General features: G+C 39.6%; 1 protein-coding gene across 4 annotated transcripts in view; it reads left to right on the top strand.

Moving 5' to 3' along the window:
• The window catches only part of SIN3A (SIN3 transcription regulator family member A), an 88,342-nt gene extending 64,343 nt beyond the window's left edge, over nucleotides 1–23,999 (top strand). For all 4 annotated transcript variants that reach the window (XM_084905608.1, XM_084905607.1, XM_084905610.1 and 1 more), the window contains 5 exons: nucleotides 5,056–5,229; nucleotides 11,227–11,319; nucleotides 12,905–12,999; nucleotides 20,340–20,547; nucleotides 22,987–23,999. In XM_084905608.1, coding sequence (XP_084761734.1) covers nucleotides 5,056–5,229; nucleotides 11,227–11,319; nucleotides 12,905–12,999; nucleotides 20,340–20,547; nucleotides 22,987–23,217 — 801 coding nt within the window. In that variant the 3' untranslated portion in view covers nucleotides 23,218–23,999. The remainder of the gene's footprint in view (nucleotides 1–5,055; nucleotides 5,230–11,226; nucleotides 11,320–12,904; nucleotides 13,000–20,339; nucleotides 20,548–22,986) is intronic.
• Nucleotides 24,000–24,834: the final 835 nt, after the last annotated feature.

A 24,834-nucleotide genomic window follows, 5' to 3' on the forward strand; every position in this document is an offset into this window, starting at 1 on the left:
TACTTTTCTGTTTGTTTTGTTTTTAACATTCTCTGGCATTGTAATGGATAGTTTTATTTGAGGAAAATTTTATTTCACAATAGAAGGATTGTCATGTGCTCATTCCAAGCACATGGATAAAGATAAGAAATCAGTACTGATAACAGTCTCCTGCATTTTGGGGAAACATGTTCCCAGGTCGTGGCTCTACCTATGCCTCGAGTTCATGCCTCGATGACCTTTAATGATAATTAAAGGTCATCTATGTGCATTCCCAAGGGGTCCTCTACATCTCCCCCATTTTTTAAATTTTTAAAAATAAATCTTTATTGTACATATTATTACAAATGTTCATTTTTTTTCTCCTCCATTCCTCTCCTCCACCAGGTTCCCACCCCATCCTCTGCCCTTTCCCCACCCCCCATTGTCCTCATCCATAGGTGCAGTTTATGTTCAGTCTCTTTCTGTACCCCCGCCCACTCCCCTTTTCCCTGAGAATCGTCAGTTCACTCCCCTTCCATTCCTCTGATTCTATTATATTCACCAGTTAATATTGTTCATCAGATTTTTTTTTAATTCCCTTGGTTTTTAGATTCATTTGTTGATAGTTATGTATTTGTTGATCATAATTTTTAAAAATATTTTATTGATTTTTTTTACAGGGAGGAAGAGAGAGGGATAGAGAGTTAGAAACATCAATGAAAGAGAAACATTGATCACCTGCCTCCTGCACACCCCCTACTGGGGATGTGCCCGCAACCGTGGTACATGCCCTTGACCGGAATCGAACTGGGACCTTTCAGTCCACAGGCTGACGCTCTATCCACTGAGCCAAACCGGTTTCGGCTGTTGATCATAATTTTTATCTTTATTTTCTTTTTCTTCCGAAAGAACTCCCTTCAGCAATTTATATAATTCTGGTTTGGCGGTGATGAACGCCTTTAGCTTTCTTTTATTTTTGAAGCTCTTTATCTGGCCTTCAATTCTGGGTGATAGCTTTGCTGGGTAGAGTATTTTTGGCTGTAGGTTCTTGCTATTCATCACCTTGAATATTTCTTGCCATTGCCATCTGGCCTGCATGGTTTCTGTTGAGAAATCAGTTGACAATCATATGGGCGCTCCTTTATAGGTAACTACCTGCTTTTCTCTTGCTGCTTTTAATATTCTATCTTTGTCTTTTGCTCTTAGAATTTTAATTATGATGTGTCTTGGTATGGTCCTCTTTGGATTCCTTTTGTTTGGGGTTCTGTGCGCTTCCTGGACTTGTAAGTCTAATTCTTTCACCAGGTGGAAATTTTCTGTCACTATTTCTTTCAGTATGTTTTCGGTATCTTGCTCTCTCTTCTTCTGGGATCCCCATAATTCTGATGGTTCGCTTGAAGTTGTCCCAGCCATTTTTAATTTTTAAATGGAGCTTGTGGACATCTAGTTGGATCCTTCATATTTGAGATCGCAGGAGCTTCCTGATGACTGAAAAAGAGAAGATAAGATTAGTAGTACACAAAGGAATCCAATTAGGTACGAGGTGGTATTTTTTAATATTTTCCAAGGATTAAATTCTTTTAAATCATCCAGCAATTCTTTTGCCAGATTTGCCAGAGACATAATTTCATCTTGACTATTCTGAATGGGTTGTACATATTTGTGTAGCCATACCAGGTCTATACTGATATTATTATGATTCGATATTCCCTGTAGTTGCATCTTGATTTTATTCCAGTCCCACAGAGAACTGTTATAGCGGGCTGAAGTCACACAAATATATGTAAAAGAAGCATGGCATTGCAGCTTCTGTCTTAATCTTGATACTTTTCAATTGTCTACCTAGTCTTATCACTACAGTTTGTCTATATCTTCTTGATCATGAAATGTAGTTTAGGTATTCTGAACCAGTTCATTGACAAACTTTGCATTCTAGATGCTTTGGGTCAATGCAAGAGAAGCAGTTACAGCAGATGAAATAACAGTAACTAGAGTAACAACACCAAAAATAATAAGTCCCAAAGCATGCTTTTCCCTGGACAGCTGATTGTGTAATTCCTGCAATGCTTGAAGGCCTACATCATGATTCCATTTTCCTGTTATATTGGTAGGAAGCATAATAAAAGAAGGCTGCTTTAAAATTAATATATCTTCATTCAGGTTATGCCTGGAGACACAGCTGGTAAGGTTACAGTGATGGCGTTGGACAGCTCTTTGGCATTTATTTATTTAAATACGTATAAAAACCAATACATATGGGTGCTGGACACAGGCTCGTAAGCCATAACAAGGACTCAAAGTACATACTCCTTTAGTGTTAGCTGAAAAAGAGCCAGTAAAATTAAGAAAATCAAGAGCAGTGGCTAAACACCACAGACCTTTCTATAAATTTCCTGGGTTTGTGGTTAGGGCATTACCTATAAACCCTCCTGGTGACATAGCCTCGTGGTAGGGATATTTAGGATCAAGCCTGTGGGACCAATCCAATACATACAAGTCAGAGCCAGAAATATTATGTCTCACTGGCACAATCTTGCCATTGAGGAAATGCTCCCAACTCAGTAGTAGTACTATTAGGGCAGGAGGGGAGTAGGGGATGCTTATCAGACAGCCATCGGGTGGCCTAGGAAATCCTAGTTTAGTGACTGTCTGAACATATTTTCCCATATCCCAGGGGCCTTCAATGTTAGCAATGTTTGTGCCACCATAGGATGGATGTCTTACTCTTGGCGGAGCTGTAAACATCCTGAAGTTCCCTTTTTTGATGTAGGGAGCTCTCCACTAAAGCCTTGGGAAGAAGTAGTTATATGCTTAAACATGAAACGTCTAAAAGTTACTTTCAGAACCTTAAAATACACTTGGAAAGATCAAATATACATATTTATATATATGATTTAAGGATTACATACTTATGAGAGGGCAGGGTGGGGCGAGGATGGGCTCCTGACTCCACTGTGTGGCAGGGCGGAGTTATCCTCCATTCTGTAACTGAACCCTAGCCCTCACCCAACCAATCAGGGTTAGCCGAGGCAGTGACATCACCACCGACCGGAGTAAAACCCCTGGACTGGGTGAAATTCGCTCTCCCGCCATGCTGCCAGCGTGAGTGGGACAGCGCCCATGCTAGCATGGAAAAGGCTCTTTTGTTTATTGCATGGGACTCAGCTCCCTGGTGGTCCTTGGGGATCACGAAGTCTGGGCATAACACTTAAATTATCTTAAAGAATATCAATTACATTTAAACTGGATCACAGAATTAATCCTCTTTTTCAATCAGACCAATAAGTAACAGTTTTTGAATTTTTAATTATTTAAAACACATTCTATTTTCTCAAAAACACATTATACTTTAGATATTTAATTCATTCCAATTCAATTTGTATTTTAAACTTTCAGAATTTGCAAATCAAATATTCAGCAGTTCTTTATTAGTAAACTTTTATATTCTTAAGAATAAATTTAAAAATCTAATAACTTTAAACCATGTTTTTTCCTTCCCCGGGGAAACTGAGAAGCAAACTTGTAGGTATTCACATGTAAACTTGTCCTTAGAGAAAATAATGGCTACTGGTGAAAAGCTGATTTCAAAGGAGCCACCTTTTGGCTGCTTGAAAAGGTGTAGCCATTTTAATGCAAATTAACACATTCTTTAAAGATGACTGCTGGCTGGAACCCGCCTACCTGCCCTAAAGGGTGTAGCTTTAAAACCTCTTCATGGCAAGAAAAGAGACCTTAATTAAACTTTCAGAGCTCTAAATTTTAGGTGGCAAAATTAAATACTTAGCATTTCTCAAATCAACAATACTTTTACATTTTTAAGGATACATTTCAAATAAAATATAAGGCATATTCAATTAATAGATTAACTTCTATCATCTAGACTTCATACTAGGCATACTCAGATTAACCTTTCTGTATTATAAATTTTAATACATTTAGATCATTTGACTTAAAAGTTTTAAATTTCCAGCCAATAGGCCTGGCACAGCTGCTTTTAAAGTGGTCACAAAATCTCTGTTGGGAAAGAGGCAAACCCTCAGCCATTCATATGTAAACTTGCTGTCTACTTTCTGGTGTTTACTTGCCTCAGGGCGGGAAATTTCAAAAGAGCATTCCCAGGAGGCTCTCTACACATAGTACTCAAGGGTCCAAAGAGCCGCTTGTGGCTCTGGAGCAGTGGTTTGCCAAACACTGCCTTAGGGGTCAGAAAGCTCTGCTCATTCAGCTGAGGCCTTAGCTGTTAATTCAGCAACAGTTTATTAAATACTGAGTTTCAGACTTTGTATTAGGACTGGGGATATAGACATGGTTCTTGCTTTCATGGTTTTCTAAGGTCCCTCTCCTCACCTTGAGCACACAGTGAGTTTTATTATCAAACATGTAAATTTTTTTTTTTTTGATTATGGTCTCACATAATTGTCCTTATTCCCCCATTCCCATCCCAAACCCCTCCCTAGATATGCCCCCCCACCTCCAACCCCCGTTGTCCATGGCCACTGGCTAGGCCCATATGTATGCACACAAGTCCTTTGATTGATCTCTTCCCCTTACCCCCATCCTCCCTTACTTTCCCTCTGAGGTTTGAGAGTCTGATCACTGGTTCTCTTTCTCTGGGTCTGGATCACATGATCTCACACATCTAGAGGAAATAATGAACAACAAACATGTAAATTTATCTCATGTAACAACACCACTCTCCAGACTCTTCCAAGCAAATTGTAAATGGTCGAGAAGTGACCTAAAAATAGGAGACCATGGGAATTTTCTTTTATGTAAAAAAATTTTTTTAAGTTCCTTAGAACTTTACTAAATAGGTAGCACATTAATAACCATTGTTTATAGTTTTGCTTTTAAATACAATAGATATGAATGTTTTACTCATGGACCAGTGATATGGTTGAAGATTTTGGCTTAGTTATTCTCCAAGAAAAAGATAATAATGGTTTTGTGTGACTGATTTTTTAAAATTACCAATTCCCAAAACCTCTTCCTCTTTTTGAACTAAGTGACTGGAATTATCAAAGGAAGGTTGAGTGTATGACAAGGAGAAATATTTTCTTGATTCATTGTCTACTTGTCTTTGCTTGATTCCAGCTTCAGCACATTGTGAGTGATGAGATCTGTGTGCAAGTGACTGACCTTTACCTGGCAGAAAACAATAATGGGGCTACTGGAGGCCAGCTGAACACACAGAGTTCGAGGAGTCTCTTGGAGTCAGCATATCAGCGGAAAGCCGAACAGCTCATGTCAGAGGAGAACTGCTTTAAGGTGAGAGTTACTCATGTAGTTAATAACAGTGCTGGTAACAGGGGAAGTTCTTGGGATCATTTCTACCAGAAGTCAAAGAGCAGTGTTTTGACTCTGTGATTCCACTGCTGGAACCTCCTTAGAGTTCCTGTGATCTCACTGGAGAATGTATAAAAAACATGGAAAAATAGAAGTAAAGTCTCATATGGACAGTCTCTTACTTTCTTGCCTTAACAAAAAATTACTTGTTTTATTGATATATGATTTTTATAATTTTGTCTTCTGCTTTTCTTTGAATGTTTTTTTATATGATAGTGTTTTGTAAGTATATTGTTTTAAAATGTTTAAAAGGTAATCCTTAATTGTAGAAAAGATAAGAAATGCAGAGAAAAAGAAAGATTGGCCACAATTCTTCCCAGAAATAATCATTTCTAGAATTTTATATATATACTAGAGTCCAGTGCATGAAAACTCATGCACTGGAGTGGGGGGCGGAGGCCTGCCCCCTCTCACACAGTCTGCGAGCCCTCAGAGGCAGGAGGTGACCTGGCGATCAGGGGAAGGCGACACCCCATCACACCTCTGCTGCCACCACTGCCAGCAACGCAACCTTGGCTGGCTCTGGCTACCTGAGCCTCAGGCACCCCTGGGGCCTAGCCGCCATCCAAGGCTTGCCTGTGCTTCGGGCTGGCAATGGGCGACTGGGGGACTCCAGAGGCCATCTTTGAGTGTGTGGCAGTCAATTAACACATCCCCTCCTTATAGACTGGGCGCCACCACGGGTGAGATGGTGTGAGGGTCAGTTAGCATATTCCCTCTTTATTAGAAAAGATTCATAAGTTGTTTGGTGCAATTAGCAACATCTGTGAGTCTTCAGCATATTTTTGAGACTATTTGATATTTCATGCTTGCCTTATTTGACACCTAAGTTGTTTCCAGATTTCCATCATTGTAATGGCTGATTTGAAAAGTATATTGCTGGAAACAGCCTAAATGTCCAACCCACTATGGGAGTGGTTAATGGTACTCTATTGCATAAATACTTGGATGGCATATTTTGCAGCCCTTAAAATTCATTATAAATTACTGGTATAAAAATATTGAAAGTAGATAAAAGGACATAAAAGTATGTGTATTATGATTGCTGCTTTGTAATAAATGTGTATAGTTGAGTAAAGCCTATATGTATTTACACACAAGAAGGGCAAGTTCAGATGACCCAGATTAAGATTTGTGATTGGCTGAACAGGGAAGAAAGCTAAGTAACAGTTTGATCTAGTTCCATAGGTTCTGAATAGTTTATTAATCTGACCCCAAATGTTTTATTTTGTTGTCTGCTTCTACTTTCAGTTATTTTCATTTCTAATTCAGCACCAGTAATGTTTGCTTAATTTAGAATCAAAGAATTGGTAGCAAGTTTTTCAGTTCAGTCCTCAGATCTGATGTTCTAATACCTGAGGACTTTCCCATTACAGAAGAGATTCTCTAAGCTTTTCTATAAAGGTTTAAATCTATACGTGTTTCTTATGCACTTATTGTGTTAGTTGTGGGTTTTTTTTTTAAATATATTTTATTGAGTTTTTTACAAAGAGGAAGAGAGAGGGATAGAGAGTTAGAAACATTGATGAGAGAGAATCGTCAATCAACTGCCTCTTGCACATCCCCTACTAGGATTGTGCCCGAAACCAAGGTACATGCCTTTTGACTGGAATCAAACCTGGGACCTTTCAGTTCGCAGGCCGATGCTCTGTTTACTGAGCCAAACCGGTTTCGGCATTGTGTGTTAGGTTTTGTGTGTGTGTGTGTGTGTGTGTGTGTGTGTGTGTGTGTGTGTGTTTTAATATATTTTTATTAATTTTTTACACTGAGGAAGGGAGAGGGACAAAGAGCCAGAAACATCGATGAGAGAGAACCATCGACCAGCTGCCTCCTGCACACCCCCCACTGGGGATGTGCCCTCAACCAGTATACATGCCCTTGACTGGAATTGAACCTGGGACCTTTCAGTCTGCAGGCCGACTCTCTATCCATTGAGCCAAATCGGTTTCGGCTGGTGGTGAAACAGAATTAGCCTCCCCACCCATAAAGAGTTAAACAGGGTATTAAATTGTGGCCATAGCCTTATGAAGGAATGGACAGATTCGACCTATAGGTAAGACTAATTATCAGGGAAGAAAGGCTTTGTAGCCAGGAAAATTGTGTCATCACGGTGATCCTCTTCTTTAAAATGTTTACTACCGTTTCCCCAAAAATAAGACAGTGTCTTATATTAATTTTTGCTCCCAAAGATGCATTAGGTCTTATTTTCAGGGGATGTCTTATTTTTTCATGAAGAAGAATACGGTACACATTTATTGTTAAATGAAAATAAAGGAAATTTATTACCTGTATACGGTACGGTAGTACGGTAGTTTCAACACAAACCAGACAAACTGAATCCTACAGTATCAAGAATTTACTCATTTATTCAATGACAATCATGCCATCATCTTCTGGAACATCATCATAACAATCCAATTCCTGAATTTCCTGGTGAATTTCTTGTGACTCCATTTCTTTCAAAATCAGTGGACCAAATCTCTCATGTTTAACCTAGGGGGTCCTTCTTTTCGGGGGGATGCCTTATATTTCACTCAGAAGGAAACCTGTAAGTAGGTCTTATTTTCGGAGGATGTTTTATTTTTGGGGAAACGCGGTAGTACATAGAGAATAAAATTTAATATGTTAGCAGTAAGCTAAACATAAGCAGCCCTTTAAATCCTCTGCCACCACTCCCCACCCAACCTTCAGCCTCCTCTCCCTTTATTTTTCCTATGTACATTCTACATTCAGACATTTTTAGCTCTCTTCATGTTCATTCAGACCCTTTTCTGTGCATTTACATACATGTGTATGTATATGTAGATATATATTAGACTGCATATTTTACATCCTGCTTTTTTCATTTAGTATGTCTTTGAATTGCTCTATTTTGGTTTATATAGATCTAGCTCAGTTTTTTCAACTGCTGTATCATACTTAATAGAATAAATGTACCATATTAAAAAAAAATTCTCTTATGGGTGAGCATTTAAACTTTTGTTTGTTTGTTTCCTTTTTAACTATCTCAAATAGGGCTATATTGAACAGCATTTTCTTGTATTTGTATCCTTGTGTGCATGTGTTAGTATTTATCTAGGGTAGAGACAAAAAGTGAAATCCTAGAAAATCTTAGGTATTGTTTGTGGATTCCAAAGAAATGGCCAGCTGTGAAAGACATGGGTATTTAGGACTTCTGTGCCCACTGGTGGTGGCTGACCAGTGAAGTTTACTGCTGCACTGGCTACTGCCAAAGAAGTCCCACGAAATCCCGACCAGGGGTAGCTGGTCGGTGCTATTGTTTTGCCACCACCCAGATTTTCCCAATACAGGTTTTATAGAGTACAGAAAACAGAGGAACAGAGCATGCAAGGGGGAGGAACATATGCACAAGATTTGTGAGATTGAAACACTAGCTGTTCACAATCCAGGCTGACATCTAGAAGCAGTTTCTCTTTGACTTTCTTAGATTGAATTGCTAGCCAGGTTCCCAAGGTTTCACAGTCTGCTTACAGATGGCCTATACTATTCCCACAGAATAGGAGAGGGAGTTGGAGCATGGAGCCATGTTCCCGTTTACAATTTCTCCTGTTTGTTAAGTAGTAACATTCAGTGACTGTGTGTTGAGAAAATGAAGTATAGGAAGGATATTGGTGGAAGAGGCATGTAGACGGAGGGTGTCCAAGTGGTAGAGGATCTTTAGTAAGTAAATGGTTTGGATTTTCTTGTGGTTTATGAAAATAATAATAAGTCCTTATTATTAAGGACTAAATATCCCACTGGATTTGAGTTTTCAGGAAGACAGTTTGGTAGCACTGAGTAAGAAATGCAGAGGAATCAGAGATGAGTTTGCTCATGGGGCCAGGTAACTAAATTTGGGTGATAGGTGTGAGCAGTCTAATAATGAAGCTAGCTAGTTAAGGCTTGGAGAGTGATTACAGAGGAGAGGGTAAACTGGGTGAACTGGGTGAAGCTGGGTGAACGCATGGGAAAGGGCCTATGAAGACAGGATACAGGTGGAAGAGCCTGTTGGGATAAAATTGAGTTCAATTTTAAGCATGTAGAGCACATGTGTCAAACACAAGGCCCGCGGGCCAGATCCAGCCCGCCAGGCCTTGCAATGTGGCCTGCACCGCGCTGTCATCACTGCACTCCGCTGTCAGTTTATGACATTGTCAGTTTATGACTGTTCAGTAAACCATTCGGCCCGTGATTTAGGCTGGATTTTAGATTTTGGCCCCTTCTCTGATTGAGTTCGACATCCCTAATTGAGAGTAGACTGCCTACTCAATATCACTTTGAAGGGTGATTTCCTTGGAGCAATAGTAGTAATCTAGACACTCTAGGTCAGTGGTCGGCAAATTCATTAGTCAACAGAGTCAAATATCAACAGTACAACGATTGAAATTTTTAACTTACTTCTTCTAACTTCACTTCTACAAAATAGACGCATCCAGGCCGTGGTATTTTGTGGAAGAGCCACATTCAAGGGGCCAAAGAGCCAGCTGCATGTGGCTTGCAAGCTGCAGTTTGCTGACCATGCTCTAGGTCATCTTAGTGGCAGAGGGGTTTAGCATAGTCCTGGATGCAGGTTTTTTCTCCCATCTATTTTAGAAGTAACTTTGCTTGTATTTGTGTATATATTATATTCTTGTCATGTTTTAAATTTTATTAGAAGATAGGAATTTCTAAAGCTTCTCTAGAACAAATCAGAAACCATAGCTGGCTTCTAGTCCTGTTTATTTACTCTGAATTTTAGGGGTTTTTTTTTCTGTCTAAACCAAAGAGGTTGAAATAAATTATTATCAGGCTGTCTTCTAAGTGCTGATCTTCGATGTGACTTGAATCATGACCTTGTCTGCAGCAATCCCTTTAGAATAAGGACAGTGAGAGTCCTAGGATTCTGAAAGGGGAGATCCATGTGCCATCATCATTTGATAGTTCTTTTGTGCAACACATGACTTGCTTTTGAAGAACTTCCAATATGACTAATACTATTATAGCAGATCACTTCTTAATACATCAATGTTTTGTGTTCCTTACCTCCGTGGTGTGTGTGATACCTCCGGTAATCTTCATTGCAGTGGGAATGCAATTGCTCCTCTTGGTTGTGTTTATGTTTTCATCTTCATTTTGGTTTGAGAAAGTTCCTTCTTTTTTAAAACTAGAGGCCCAATGCATTAATTCATGCACCAGTGGGATCCCCCAGCCTGGCCTGCAGGATTGGGCTGAAACCGGCTCTCCAACATACCCTGAAGGGTCCTGGATTGTGAAAGGGTGCAGACCAGGCCAAGGGACTCCACTGGTGCACAATCAGGGCCGAGGAGAGATGTGGGAGGTTGGCCAGCCCGGGAGGGACTACAGGAGGGCTCTAGGGCGTCTCCATCTGGCCCATCTCACTCAATCCCAATTGGCTGGACCCCAGCAGCAAGCTAATACTGCCAATTGGAGAATCTGCCCCCTGGTGGTCAGTGCACATCATAGCTAGCAGTTGAGCAGCCTTAGCATATCAGTAGAATATTACACTTTGATTGGTTGAACGTCCAACTGGTTAATCAGACACTTAGCATATTAGGCTTTTATTATATAGAATACTGTAGACTTGTTTACATCTTTGTGTTAAGTCCTAGAAATGGGATTATCAAGTGAAATGGCTTTGACATTGTATAGTTCTGACTTTAAAGCACTCTTATTGACATTGATTATTCTAGCTAATTTAAGAAGTATGAAATATAAAATGGTGCTTTTTGCACTAACATTTTATTTTACTGGAAGCAAGATTAAACTTTGCCTTTTTAGTCACATGCCTCCTAAGTTTTTGTCTTCCTCATTTTTTCCATTGGAACAGAGTTGTATGACTTTATTGCCTCTAAACCCTAAAGAAGCTAGGTTAAAGCTTTGGAGATGGTCTTTGTTTACACTCAGGTTTCTTATTTGCAGCTTATGTTCATTCAGAGCCAAGGCCAGGTTCAGCTGACTATTGAGCTTTTGGACACAGAAGAGGAGAACTCAGATGACCCTGTAGAAGCTGAGGTATGACAAGTATATTGCAGAAGCTTTGCTGAGGGAGCGGTCATGTCCTGAGAGACTCCTCATTGATTGTCTTCTAGAAGGCCAAGACAGCTGTAGGTCTGCTTAAGGGTCAAGACCTGATGCTCTTTAAAGAACAGATCATTTCAGCCTTGTCTTCAGCTGAAGAGAAGAGCTATCTGGAGGTAGCTATTTGGGGTTGATGGCAGTCTCAGCTACTATCAGTAAGGCCATCTCCTCTGAGGAAACCTTATGGTTGGCAACTTTTCTGTTAATGTCCTTAAATGTAAGAAACAACAAATGAAGTGGCATCTGCCCTATTTCATCTTGATTTTTTGTGTCATGTTTACTTTTTATTGGATTAGATTAAACCAGGAGGTTTCAATCTCCACCGAGTAGACACAGTGAGTTGGTTATCATACCTGGGTGTAACTAGTAATATTAATGAGAATGTAAGCCACGTGTATGATGTTGGGAGAATATAGAAGGGAGACTGTTGTTTTGTGGGAATATTGGTTCATGGTTGCCAGATCATTAATTTTTTCTTAGAGATGCCAGAAGTCCAGATTTTAATGTGAAAGATACTGATTTTCAAACATTTGCCACTAATATTTTATTTAACAAAAACACTCGGAGGAAATAAAACTTGTGAATAAGCCATTTTATACATATTTATGACTTCTGGTAACTTTTAAGTATCTCAGAGAAACTGGGTTTTGCTATCTATCGCAGTGACTTTCAACTAGTTTGCCACAAAAATTTTTAAAACATGCAATTCCTATTTGGTTAGGAGCACTGACATATCCCTTTAGATCAGGGGTCTTCAAACTACGGCCCGCGGGCCACATGCGGCCCGCAGAGGAGTCTGATCCGGCCCGCCAGGTTTTTTGGGCAGTGAGCGCAGCCGAGGTGTTACAGTAGGAATTAGTAGTTCATATAGTCCGGCCCTCCAGCTCTCTGAGGGACTGTGATCTGGCCCCCACTTTAAAAAGTTTGAGGACCCCTGCTTTAGATTGTCAAATTTAAAAAATGACAGCCAATATGATAATAGTTTTCTGGTGTGAGTGAATCAAAATTATACCTAACTTTTTTGTTATATCGGCAAAAAGTACATTGTTTCGTATGCCACAGAATTGTAATTTTTATTTTCATCCTCATCTGAGGATATTTTTTTTATTAATTTTTTTTTTTTTGCGGGGATGGGGGGTGATATAAAGAGAGCGAAACTTTGATGTGTGAGAGAAACATCAATTGGTTGCCTCCCATATGCGCTGAATTGGAGAGTGAACCCACAACCTTTTGGTGTACAAGATGATGCTCCAACCCACCCACCCTGCCAGGGCATGTGCCACAGATCTTGGTAATTAGTTTATGTGTGCCCTGAATGAAAAAGGTAGAAAATAGCTGATCTAACAGACTTTCAAAACTATGTTTCAATACCAAGTAACAAACATGTCATTATGGGAACATATTTTTTTTTTTTTTATCTTGAAATTTTAGGAATTTTAGTAATATAATTTGCTGGTGATGGAGGATAGAGCTCAGGTTTTTCTCTCTTCCCACTCCTATTTTGCGTTTATAATCCTAGCGCTGGTCAGACTATGTGGAGCGATACATGCATTCTGATACTACCTCTCCTGAGCTTCGTGAGCATCTGGCACGGAAACCAGTATTTCTCCCAAGGTAAGTGAACTAAGTCATGCATTGGCAGCATACACTTGTGCATGGTTAAGCAACAGAAAGTTAAATGTCTTCTTAGATTCTCGTTTTTCACTTACTCTATTCATTGTTCTTTCTGCTGAGGGCACTAATCAAGGTTTGTGTTGCTGTTAAAACAGAAGCTTACTTGGAGCTCGTGCCAGAGCATCAGAGAAATGAGAGTTTTAGAGAATCAATGACAATTTACTTTCCTTATTACATTGAAAAGACACAAAGCTAAATCAGCAAAGGGTAAGTCAGTCATCTGTAACAAAGTCAGAGGAATCCTCTTATATTGGAGTCATACAGGACACTGAATTCCTCTAGCAATGAATTGTGACAATCTGTTTGAAATTCTGTCTACCAAGGAAGCTCATTAGGTTCTGTCTCAGTGCCATAGTTTTTTTTATTGGGTGCTAGTCATTCATGTAGGCACTCTCTGCCTAGCATGTACCACATTTCCAGAAGGAGAGCACATTTTCAGCATAAGCCATATATTTTGAGCAAACAGCTTATATAGAGAGAGCCACTCTTACCATTTCCGGAATGGTGGAAATGTCCCCATATCCAAGGGGGACAACCTTGTTAGCAGGGCTCTCAAATGATAATAATCTTAGACCTGCTTTGTTAACTCCCTTCACAGAATCTTTTTAATTCATCCTGCACATATGTAGGCAGATTGTAATGCTGGTCCTCTATGGAAGGTTGAAGAAGAGTTTCAAAAGTAGAAAGTAGGTTTTGCTATAATAGACTGGCTTTCTTCCTTCCCAAAATTGAAATCTTGCCAAAATTTTAATTGAAATCTCATGCTTTACATTACCAGAAAGATGTTATCCCAGTATTATAGGCTTAGTCCTAATCAGAACATGGATGGTAGTGTGAGCAGAAGGGCTCTGCCAGTTTCTTTTTTTCATTGATTCATTGAGCACACCCCAAGCAGCTGCTCTGTGCCAGGCAAACAAAACAGATTTAGTTTCCATGCTTCTGACACAGGAAAATAAATATTTCATGTGTTTGTATTCAGCAACATTTTAGAAATATTTGTAACACATATTGTAGGCAGTGTAGGAAAGGGAGGCATTTTCATATTCCATGGGAAGGATATAAGTTGATACAATCATTCTGGGGTCAGAATGTTCATGTATGGGAACTTTTCCGTAGAACTTTGGTTTCTAATAATTTGCCTTAATATCTAAGGTTCTCAGTGTTTTTGGCTTTGAGATCTCTTCACTTTTAGAGATTGAGTACCTACAAAAGCTTTTGTTTATATGATTTATATCTAGTTACATTTACCACATTAGAAAATAAAACTGAGAATGTTTCAAAAGTTAATGAATTCATTTAAAAACAATAATACTAAACACATTATGTTATCAAAAATCTAGATATATAGCCAAAACCGGTTTGGCTCAGTGGATAGAGTGTCAGCCTGCGGACTAAAGGGTCCCGGGTTTGATTCCGGTCAAGGGCATGTACCTTGGTTGCAGGCACATCCCAAGTAGGTGGTGTGCAAGAGGCAGCTGATCGATGATTCTCTCTCATCGATGTTTCTAACTCTCTATCCCTCTCTCTTCCTCTCTGTAAAAAAATCAATAAAATATATATTTTTTAAAAATCTATATATATAAAAGGCTAAGTTACTGATTGACTGGCTGGCTGGTACATATGTCACGCACTGGCAATTTAAAAATAAACATTGACTCGTGCACACACAATACATATAAAGCTCTCCCTGGCACCAATCGCATGCAATGCCATAATGTATCTGAAGACCCAACTATTGGCACAATGTACCTCTGAAGCTGAAAGAAAGCAGTGGCATTGACAAAATATATCTGAAGATCAGCTATTGGCACAATATGCCTCTGAAGCCAAAAGAAACTAACGTCATCAACAGAATATTGTTTATTAATAAGTTTACATATTATTTTAATATACATTTTACTAATTTGTGTGGTCCCTCAGGGTGGCCTGTGGGATTGGGCCAAAACTGGCAGCCCAACACTGCCTGACACTCCTGTCTGCCCTCCTGCTCATCCTGGCCCCACTGCGCCTGCCGCGGGCTCACACGCAGTCAGTCCTGATTAGGAGAGGCTTGTGCAGCCACAGCAGTGCTTACTAGCTGTGAGCCCTGCATCTGGCACCCATCCCAAGAAGGGTGTGGCAGGGGCAGGATATGATCAGCCCTCCGGGCAGGCGGTAATACACCCTTGCCTGCCCAGGATCCAGATCCATCTCATTGACATTCATGCTGGTTGTTGGGAGCCACCTGGCAACTGCTTTTTTATCATTTCTTCCTTGTGGAGTGTCTAGGGAGGGGAAGCGGCTGTGGTGCCTAAGGCTGACTTCCAGGAGGCTGGCGGTACCTGGCCCATTTTCTGGAGATTGGACCTGCAGGACTACTGGGGAAGTGAGTGGCTGCCACTGGGCTAGTGGGCAACCAAGACGGTTGGTCAGCTGAGGGGTGCTCCCATTATGGAAGAGCACTGACTGACCACCAGGAGGCAGCTCCTGCATTGAGTGTCTGCCCCCTGGTGGTCAGTGCACATCATAGTGACCAGTTTAGTTGTTTATTCGCTTAGGCTTTTATATATGTAGATAATATTTTGACATGTAATTTTTTGCAGTAATGTAATTATCTCATGAATTTTTCTTCTAATTAATTTCCTTTCAATGTGCACAAATCTATTCGCCGAGCCAGTAGTAATTTTATAATGAAAAGCTATTCCAAACAAAAATTAGTGAAAGAGTGGCATTGCATTACATTTTTGCAAAACTTTTTCATGCTGGATTCTTATATCTCTTTCTGTATTCAGTCTGTTGCACTATATTGTTTGGTTAAAATATGCAAAGAAAATCTGGCCTTACTCAAATATGCATTCTTTGATATGACATCAAAGCTCTTTAAGTAGTAGTTTCTTAAGGATTAGTTACAATATCAGTGAAAGTACTAATGATCTTTTTCATACAGTTATGTCAAACCATTGGTTTATTTTGTAGTCTGATTCTTTTTCATGCATTATAACTTCATGCAATTGGTTATTTGGAAAATTATAATTCACTAAGTTATGCAAACCTACCAAACGTTTACACATTTTCCTTTTTTTCTTTTTAAGTGAATTGATAAAATATATTTAGGTATAAAATGGAATATTACACAGCAACAAAGCACAATCCGGAATCTTGAGTGTTGAATCACACAACAAAATTGAATCTCAACAATATTTTGAGCTAAAGAAGCCAAATACAGAATTGAATATGTTGTATTATTTTATTTAAATTAAATCATTTGACTTGCTTTTTCATTAAATCAGAACAAGAAAAACTAAAAGTAAGAATGGAAAGGAAAAGAGTGGTTTCCTGAGTATTTACTTCAACGAGACACAGAGGAATTTTGACTGAATTGAAATGTAAACATGAATATATATTTGTCATACTTTCTTGAATTATAAACTTAAAATTGTTGAGAGTTTACACATTTTCATTTTACAATATTAAAAAACACACTTATTAATATTGCCATTGACCTCATCAAATACATCTACGCTCAGAGAAAAAATGCTAATTGACCATTATCTTCACTACGCCCACAGTCAATCAGAGCGAGTATGCAAATCAACCCAACAAAGATGGCAGTTAATTTGCATATGCTGAGGGAGGGAGGAGTGAAGACTAAAGACAGCTTATAAGGAAAAGGGAGGAAAAGCAGAAAGCAAGGTGGCTGCCAGAAGGAGTGTGGGCGGGGTGGAGTGGGTGGCCGCTGCAGCTGCTTGCAGGAATCTTCCTGCAGTGGGCTCCTAGTCTATAATGATAAAAGTGTAATATGATAATTAGACTGGACATCCTTCCAGACAACCTTCCAGGTGAAGCTGGGGCTACGAGGGAAGACCAGGTTCCGGGTGCCTGCCAGAGGGTAGCCTGGGTCCCAGGTATCTGCTGGTGGCTGGAGGGAAGCTGGTGCCAGCAGCTGGGGGAAGGAAGGCCTACTCTTGCATGAATTTCATGCATTGGGCCTCTGGTCTTTAAATAATGGGAAGCTTTCAGCTCATGGTGGCAAGCACCAGTTTACAAAATTCAAAGTTTTACTTGAAAGCTTAAATCTTATTGACAACAAATACATGTAATAGTTTTCCTTGAAGTGCCAAGCTCCCTTGCTCATTTTTGAGGAAAAAAATGTGGCATATATCTTAGACTGGCTAGTCAGTTTTTTCAGGTAAAATCGGTGATCCATTTGCAACTCAGCAGACCTCAAGTGCCTTTCTTCAAAGATTTTATTGTACTTCAGCACACAAAGGTGCTTCTTGTGTAGTTCCCATTTTACCTACAGTATATTAAAATGATGTGAATTGAGGGACTGGGATTTAATTTTAAAATGTTAACTTCTTCCCCAGCTGATGAGGCTAAGTGGTTGAGCTTCAACCCCTGAACTATGGTCACAATTAGATTTCACGTCAGGGCACATGCAAGATTGTGGACTCCATCCTTTCTAGGAGGTGTGCAGGAGGCAGCCGATTGTTCTCATTATGAACATTTCTCTCTGAAATCAATAAAAACATATTTTTTTAAAGGTACTTTTCATTAGGGCGTTCTTAAGTGAAGCCATCTATCTTTTTAATCGCTACTGCATGCCCAGAGAAGAATGCAAAGATTTCTAAGAATAGTTTGTTGCCATCATTTTTACCATTACTTTTGAACTGTGAAGCCAGATATTAATGCAGTAAATGGGGGCAGTTAATGTTTTGGTATTGTTATGAAAATAGCTTTGAATTTAGAGACCTCTTGAATTGAGTTTGGGTCCTTGGATCAAAAAACTTGCTATCTAATCCTGAGAAAAAAGAATAAAGTAGGAGGGATCTCAATACCAGATTTCAAATTGTATTACAAAGCCACTGTCCTCAAAACAACCTGGTACTGGCACAAGAACAGACATATAGATCAATGGAATAGAATAGAGAATCCAGATATTGACCCAAACCACTGTGCTCAATTAATATTTGACAAAGGAGGCATGAACATACAATGGAGCTAAGACAGTCTCTTCAATAAATGGTGTTGGGAAAATTGGACAGATACATGCAAAAAAATGAAACTAGTTCACCAACTTATACCATACACAAAAATAAACTCAAAATGGACACAGGACTTAAACATAAGATGGGAAACCATAAAAATACTAGAGGCATCCACAAGCAGCAAAATCTCAGACATGTGCGGAAAGAACTTCTTCAATGATACTGCCCCTAGGGCAATGGAAGCTAAAGAGAAAATAAACAAATGGGACTACATCAAATAAATAGCTTTTTTACAGCAAAAGAAACCATCAACAAAACAAGAAAGCCCACTGTATGGGAGAACATATTTGCAAATGTTATCACTGATAAAGGTTTAATCTCCAACATCTACAGGCAACATATACAACTTAATAAAAGGAAGATAAATGATCCAATAAAAAAAATGGGCAACGGACCTAAATAGAATCTTTTCAAAAAGAGACAGAAGGAGGGCCAAGAGACCCATGAAAACATGCTCAAAATCACTAATTATCCAAGAGATGCAAATCAAAATGACAATGTGGTACCATCTCACACCTATCAGAATGTCTATCATCAAATCAACAAACGACAAGTGTTGGCGAGGATGCAGAGAAAAAGGAACCCTTGTACGCTGCTGGTGAGAATGCAGACTGGTGCAGCCACTGTGGAGAACTTATTATATGCCTTATTATATGAACTTATTGTATGGAGTTTCCTTAAAAAACTGAAAATGGAACTCCCATTTGACCCTGTAATCCCACTCCTAGGAGTATATCCTAGGAAACTAGAAACACCAATCAGAATGCATACATGCACCCTTATGTTCATAGCACAATTTACAATAGTTAAGATTTGGAAACAGCCTAGGTAACTGTCAGCAGATGACTTGATCAGAAAACCATGGTACATCTACACAATGGAATACTATGCTGCCATAAAAAAGAAGGAATTCTTAATATTTGCAGCAACCTCGATGGAATTAGACAATATTATGCTAAGTGAAATAAGCTAGTCAATGCAAGAAAAATACCACATGATCTCACTCATTTATGGATAATAGAGAACATTGTAAACTGATGAACAAAAAGATAGATACAGAGACAGTAAAGCATCAAACAGATTGTCAAATTACAGCAGGATGGTTAGGGAGAGGTGTGGGAGATAAGAGATCAACTGAAGGACTTGTATGCATGCATATAAATAAAACCAACGGACGCAAAATGCTGGGGGTTGAGGGCATGTATGGGAGTGGGGTAGGGAAGCAAAGGTAAGATATGTACACATATAATACCTTAATAAAAAAATGGAAAAAGAACTTGCTGTCCTACAGAGATAAATGGATACAGAGATACTCACTGAAACAGTAATTTTAAATAAAGTATTGGAAATATAACTGCCTAATTAACAATCTTTTTCTGTTTGTTGCAGAGAATTAAGCACTATCTACCTACCAAGGCACCCATTGATGTTTATCTCTTTTCCTAGATATGTAGAATAGTATTAATTATGTTCCATCTTTGGAATAATTGAGAAAATGGGCATTTAAATAATTTTCTGTACTCTGGTTCAAATGAGGAAGTCCTGATTGATTTCTGTTAGGGAATGGTAAATTGAGGCACATTTCCTCTGCAGCCATTAAAGAGAGACAATTTTATATGTAGACAAATCTTCATGGAGTCAGTGAAAAGTTGAGAATAATAGAATAATATTTATAGTGTGATTCTATTTTCTCTTGAACAAATTCCAAGAGCAAAACCATAGCAAATGATTACATGTTATTTCAAGGATACCTAGAAGATTTCAAAGCAAAACTGCTGACAGAGGTTATCTCTGCTAAGGCAAGCGGGATTTTTGAAGAATTAGGGGTAGGAGGTAGTTGAAGATTTCTGCTTTTCTGTTTTTCCCTGCAGCTGAATTTTTTTTTTTTAACAATGAAATCATTGGACATTTTTTATATGAGAGCCAAAACTGGTTTGGATCAATAGATAGAGCATCAGCCTGTGGACTGAAAGTTCCCTGGTTCAATTCCGGTCAAGGGCATGTACCTTGGTTGTGGGCACATCCCCAGTAGGGGGTGTGCAAGAGGCAGCTGATCGATGATTCTCTCTCATCAATGTTTCTAACTTTCCCTCTCTCTTCCCCTCTGTAAAAAATCAAAGTATATATTTTTTTAAAAAAATAAAATAAAATAGTGATGAATACTGTGAAGGCATATAATAAGGAAAACTCTTAGGGGAGTCATAGAAATCTGTCTGGACTAGCTCTCATCATTCATGGCTTTCTGCTTTGTAGGAACCTGCGGCGGATCCGGAAGTGTCAGCGTGGTCGAGAACAGCAAGAAAAGGAAGGGAAGGAAGGAAACAGCAAGAAGAGCATGGAGAATGTGGATAGCCTGGATAAACTGGAGTGTAGGTTCAAGCTGAACTCCTACAAGATGGTGTATGTGATCAAGTCTGAGGACTACATGTATCGGAGGACTGCCTTGCTCCGGGCTCATCAGGTAACACCCTCTCCCCAGCCAGGACCAGCGCTACCCCAGAGGCTGCTAGTTTTTTCTCTTCCTTTATGAACATCTCCACTTGGATTTAAGAATTGAGTAAACTGGTGTATTAGGTTGTTGAGGATGCTGTAACAAAGTGCCACACAAATTGTTGTGTGGTACTTGGTTGCAGCATTTATTTTTTATTGTCTCAGAGTTCTGAAAGCTTGAAGTTCACGTTAAAAGTGTTGGCAGAGTAGGTTCAAACCTTCGGAGGGCTGTGAGGGAGAATGTTTTGCTTGCCTCCTCTGGACTCTGGTAGTTAACTGGCACCCTTTGATATTTCTTGGTTTGTAGATACTTGCCTTCATCTTCACATGGCATTCTCCCTGTGTGCATGTGTGTGTCCAAGTTTTCCTCTGCAGTCATATTGCATTATGGTTCACCCTGCTAACATATTAACTAATTATTACTGCAACAACCTTATTTCCAAATTAGGGCACATTCTGAGGTACTGAGGGTTAGGACTGGAACATATGAATTTGGAGGTGGGGCACAAATCAACCCAATACAGCTGGTGGCATTTCCATTGAAGCTATTCCTAGCATTTACCTTCAAGAGGTAGTGCTTATATGAAGGCTACCCATTTACATGTACTGCTTCAGTAGTGAAAGCTTCTGTACCAGGTATTGAGCCACACCCTGGGACCACAGCCATGAAGTAGAGTATATAAGAAAGGCACTGTGATATTCACTGTCCAGGAAAGAAGCTAGGTGAAGTGACCAAGAGTAAGTGATGTGCCCAGCTTTTGTGGGAGAGATCTCTCTAAGGAGGTGAAGCTTAAGACCTGAACACTGACAAGGATCCAGCTCTGTGAAGAGTTGGGGGTTGATAATTTCTAGGCAAAGGAAGCAAGTCCAAGGCTGAGAGGGAGGAATATGTGAAAAACTGAATCCATCAGTGTGGCTTGAGCCATAAGAAAAGTGGGATGAGTAAAGTTGGAAGGGTAATAAGAGGCCACATTGCTTAGTCTTACAGGCCAGGGTTTGGATTTTGTTTGAAGAGCATTGGGATGTTGTTGACAAAGATGGCTTGGACTGTTATGAGGAAAGTGGTGGCACCAAGTTGAAAGCAGAGACTACACAAAAGGACTGCTATAATCCAAATGAGATTCAGTGGTGACCTGGTCTAGCAGAAAGGTGGCAGTGGAATTATAAGAATTAAACAAACTGGAGATACAATTTTGAGATATAGTTGTCAGACAGTAGTGATTAGATTCCCATTTGAGGTAAGAGAAAAGAGAACATCAAGGATGATGCCTGGTGTGGTTTTTGTTATTTGGTTTTGTTTGTTTTTTTTGGGTAAGTGAAAAGTTTAGGAATATATCTATTATTAAGAAGAGATTATCATTTTTGAGGGGCAGAACAAACATTTTGTTTTGAACTGCTTAAGTTTGATAAGGCAATAAAACATTCAAGTAGGAGATGCTGGGTGGACAGTTTAATATACTTATCTCATGGTACTGTGTGCTGTGTATCTGTGTTTCTGGTTTAAATTATTTGGGGAGCTGGGCCTAATTCATTCTTTTCTCCTCAGTCTTTTATGTGAGCACTCATAAATATTTACAGGATGCATAGGTAGGATCCACTGGAGATCCGCTATGCTTGGTACTCTGCTGGACAGGGTGGGGGTAATACTGTGAGGATTTTAAGCCCTGTAAGCTTCATGTTATTTGGAAGTGGGTTACCATGCTGCTGATAGAAATAACTAACAGCTGTCTAACTTGAGGGTATATTAGAATCCGCTGGTCCCTGGCTCAGTGGCTAAAGTGTTGGCCTGAGGACTGAATGGTCATTGGTTCAATTCTGGTCAAGGGCACATACAGGCATATACCTCGGTTGCAGGCTTGATCCCTGGTCCTGGTTGGACCCATGCAGGAGGCAACCAATTGATGTGGTCTCTCTCACATTGATGTTTCTATCTCTCTGTCTCTCCCCCTCCCTTCCACTCTCTAAAACACTCAATGGAAAAATATGCTCAGGTGAGAATTTTCTTTTTAATTAGAATCAGGTGGGTTGCTGATGTTAAAATGTAGATTGAGAGAAACAAGGAAATCTATATTTTATTAAATTCCCCAGGTGATTCTAATGAATGCTAAAATTGAGAAACACTGAGCTTGTTTTGCCCAGAACCTATGTTGGCATTTCTTTGGTGGCTCAGTGGGTTCCAACTCCTTACATGCTCTATATTCTAAACCTCTTTTAGTTCTCTTCTTAAACATAGATTTCTATTTTTTTGTGTGTTTCCCCCCCCCCCACTAACCAGTGGTATCAGAAACTTGTGGCCACATCTTTTCTTTGCTACTTTAGGAGGAAATTGGGCTTTGTATTTGAAGGGTTGTGTTTTTTTTGGTCCTAGTTCATGGGTGTTTTTGTTTTGTTTACTTGTTTTGTTTTGCAGTCCCATGAGCGTGTAAGCAAGAGACTACATCAGAGGTTCCAGGCCTGGGTAGATAAGTGGACCAAGGAGCACGTGCCCCGTGAAATGGCAGCGGAGACCAGCAAGTGGCTCATGGGTGAGGGGCTGGAGGGCCTGGTACCCTGTACCACCACCTGTGACACAGAGACTCTGCATTTTGTGAACATTAACAAGTACCGTGTCAAGTACGGCACAGTGTTCAAAACCCCATAACTGCGAAGCCAGAGTAGATAACTTGAAGGAGGTGTGTGTGTGAGGGGGTGCGGTCCCTGTGCCCTCACACACACTGAAGAAATGAGGAAGATGCCTTCCAAGCCTCACTGGGCCTCTCTGGGACGTGGCCATCTGATCCCTCTGTGCTCGGGAACTTTCCCCACGGGTTTAGGATCCTGGAGGGGAAGGAAACCCACTTAAGCATAAATACACAGCTTGCTTGCACACACCAGCAAAGCTAAGACTGGAGTCTCCTGGGGCCTGACCTTCAAAGAGGGAACCAGGTGCTATTCAAACCTTGGCTGGATGGGTATGCGTTGACGAACTAGGGAAGGACTCAACGCTCAAATGGGTTGTAACTCTGATGGTCAATGCTCCTCTTCTCCCCCACCCCACCCCCCCAAAAAAAGGGGGGAGGGGCACAAAACTGGATGTGATTCTTTTTTTCTTCCTGGTCACTCAAGCACATTTAGAGCATCCATTAGGCTTTATGTGGGACCTACAGATTGGCTTTGGGATTGATCATCTTGTGAATTTGATTCCTGACCGAATCCCTTATTGCCTCCCTTTTACTTTCTCCTCTGTTTATCAACCTCAACAAGTTAAATCAGTTCTTTTTAGCTCCCGAGGAACTATTTTGTACCTGCTTCTTTACCAGTCTTCCCCAGTGCCATCCACCAGCTTTACTCTTTCTCTCAAACACACACAATTTTAACGGGGATTTTCTTTTTTGTAAATAATGTACATACTGTCAATTTTTTATTAAAAGAAATATGCTTTGATGTGCTAGCATAATTGCTCTAGCTTCTTGTGTACCATAGTTCTATGTGACTTCAGATTTAGTACCTATGAACAGGTGTGCAAGACATTTATTACACTTTTTACCAAAGGGAGTTACAGTTGTAGTACTTTTGTGTAAAACTTGTCTTTCCCTTGCCCCAAAACTTTTTTTAAAAAAAATAAATAAAGTTTGGTTCTTAAGGAATAAACTTGCAACGCAAGTCCCTTGTCCTCACCAGAGAACAATTATGAAGCAGGGATTTAGGCTCAGTTCCTTATCCAGGCTTTTCTAGTTAGCAATCAATTTCACTTATCTCAAGTCAAAATATTCCAAAATTTTGAAGCAGAATACTTTATTCTTTCAATACATATTTTCTCCCTCCCATATCCAACTGTTTAGATATGTGTGATATATGAATGAGTTGTCTAGCTAAATAATTTATAATTCTCTATATTTTTTCTTATCCTTAGTAGAAATGGGAGTGAGCAACTTAAATACCAAATCAGTATTTGAAAGAAGTGTGTATAAGGCATGTGGTATAAGTGGGATTGGGAGGGAGATTTGATACATTTCATTACTAACTGAAAATGGAATATATATAATTTAAACTGGCAGACATTTGATCCTGGCTGATAAGGATTTTTATGTGGTCAGCCTGGACTGACTTTTAGGTGGATTTTCCTCCAGCAACTATTTACCCTAATCAGAGTTGCAAAGTAACCAACAGTGATTTTTTTTGTTTGTTTGTGTTTTGTTTTTTTTATAAAATTCGCCATCCCCACCCCTCACTCCCAACACACTTCCAAATCCCACAAACTTTTGGCTTCTGGACTTTC

The sequence above is a fragment of the Pipistrellus hanaki genome (genome assembly GCF_964339955.1).
Source record: "Pipistrellus hanaki genome assembly, chromosome: 1".
In the NCBI taxonomy this organism is placed as follows: Eukaryota; Metazoa; Chordata; class Mammalia; order Chiroptera; family Vespertilionidae; genus Pipistrellus; species Pipistrellus hanaki.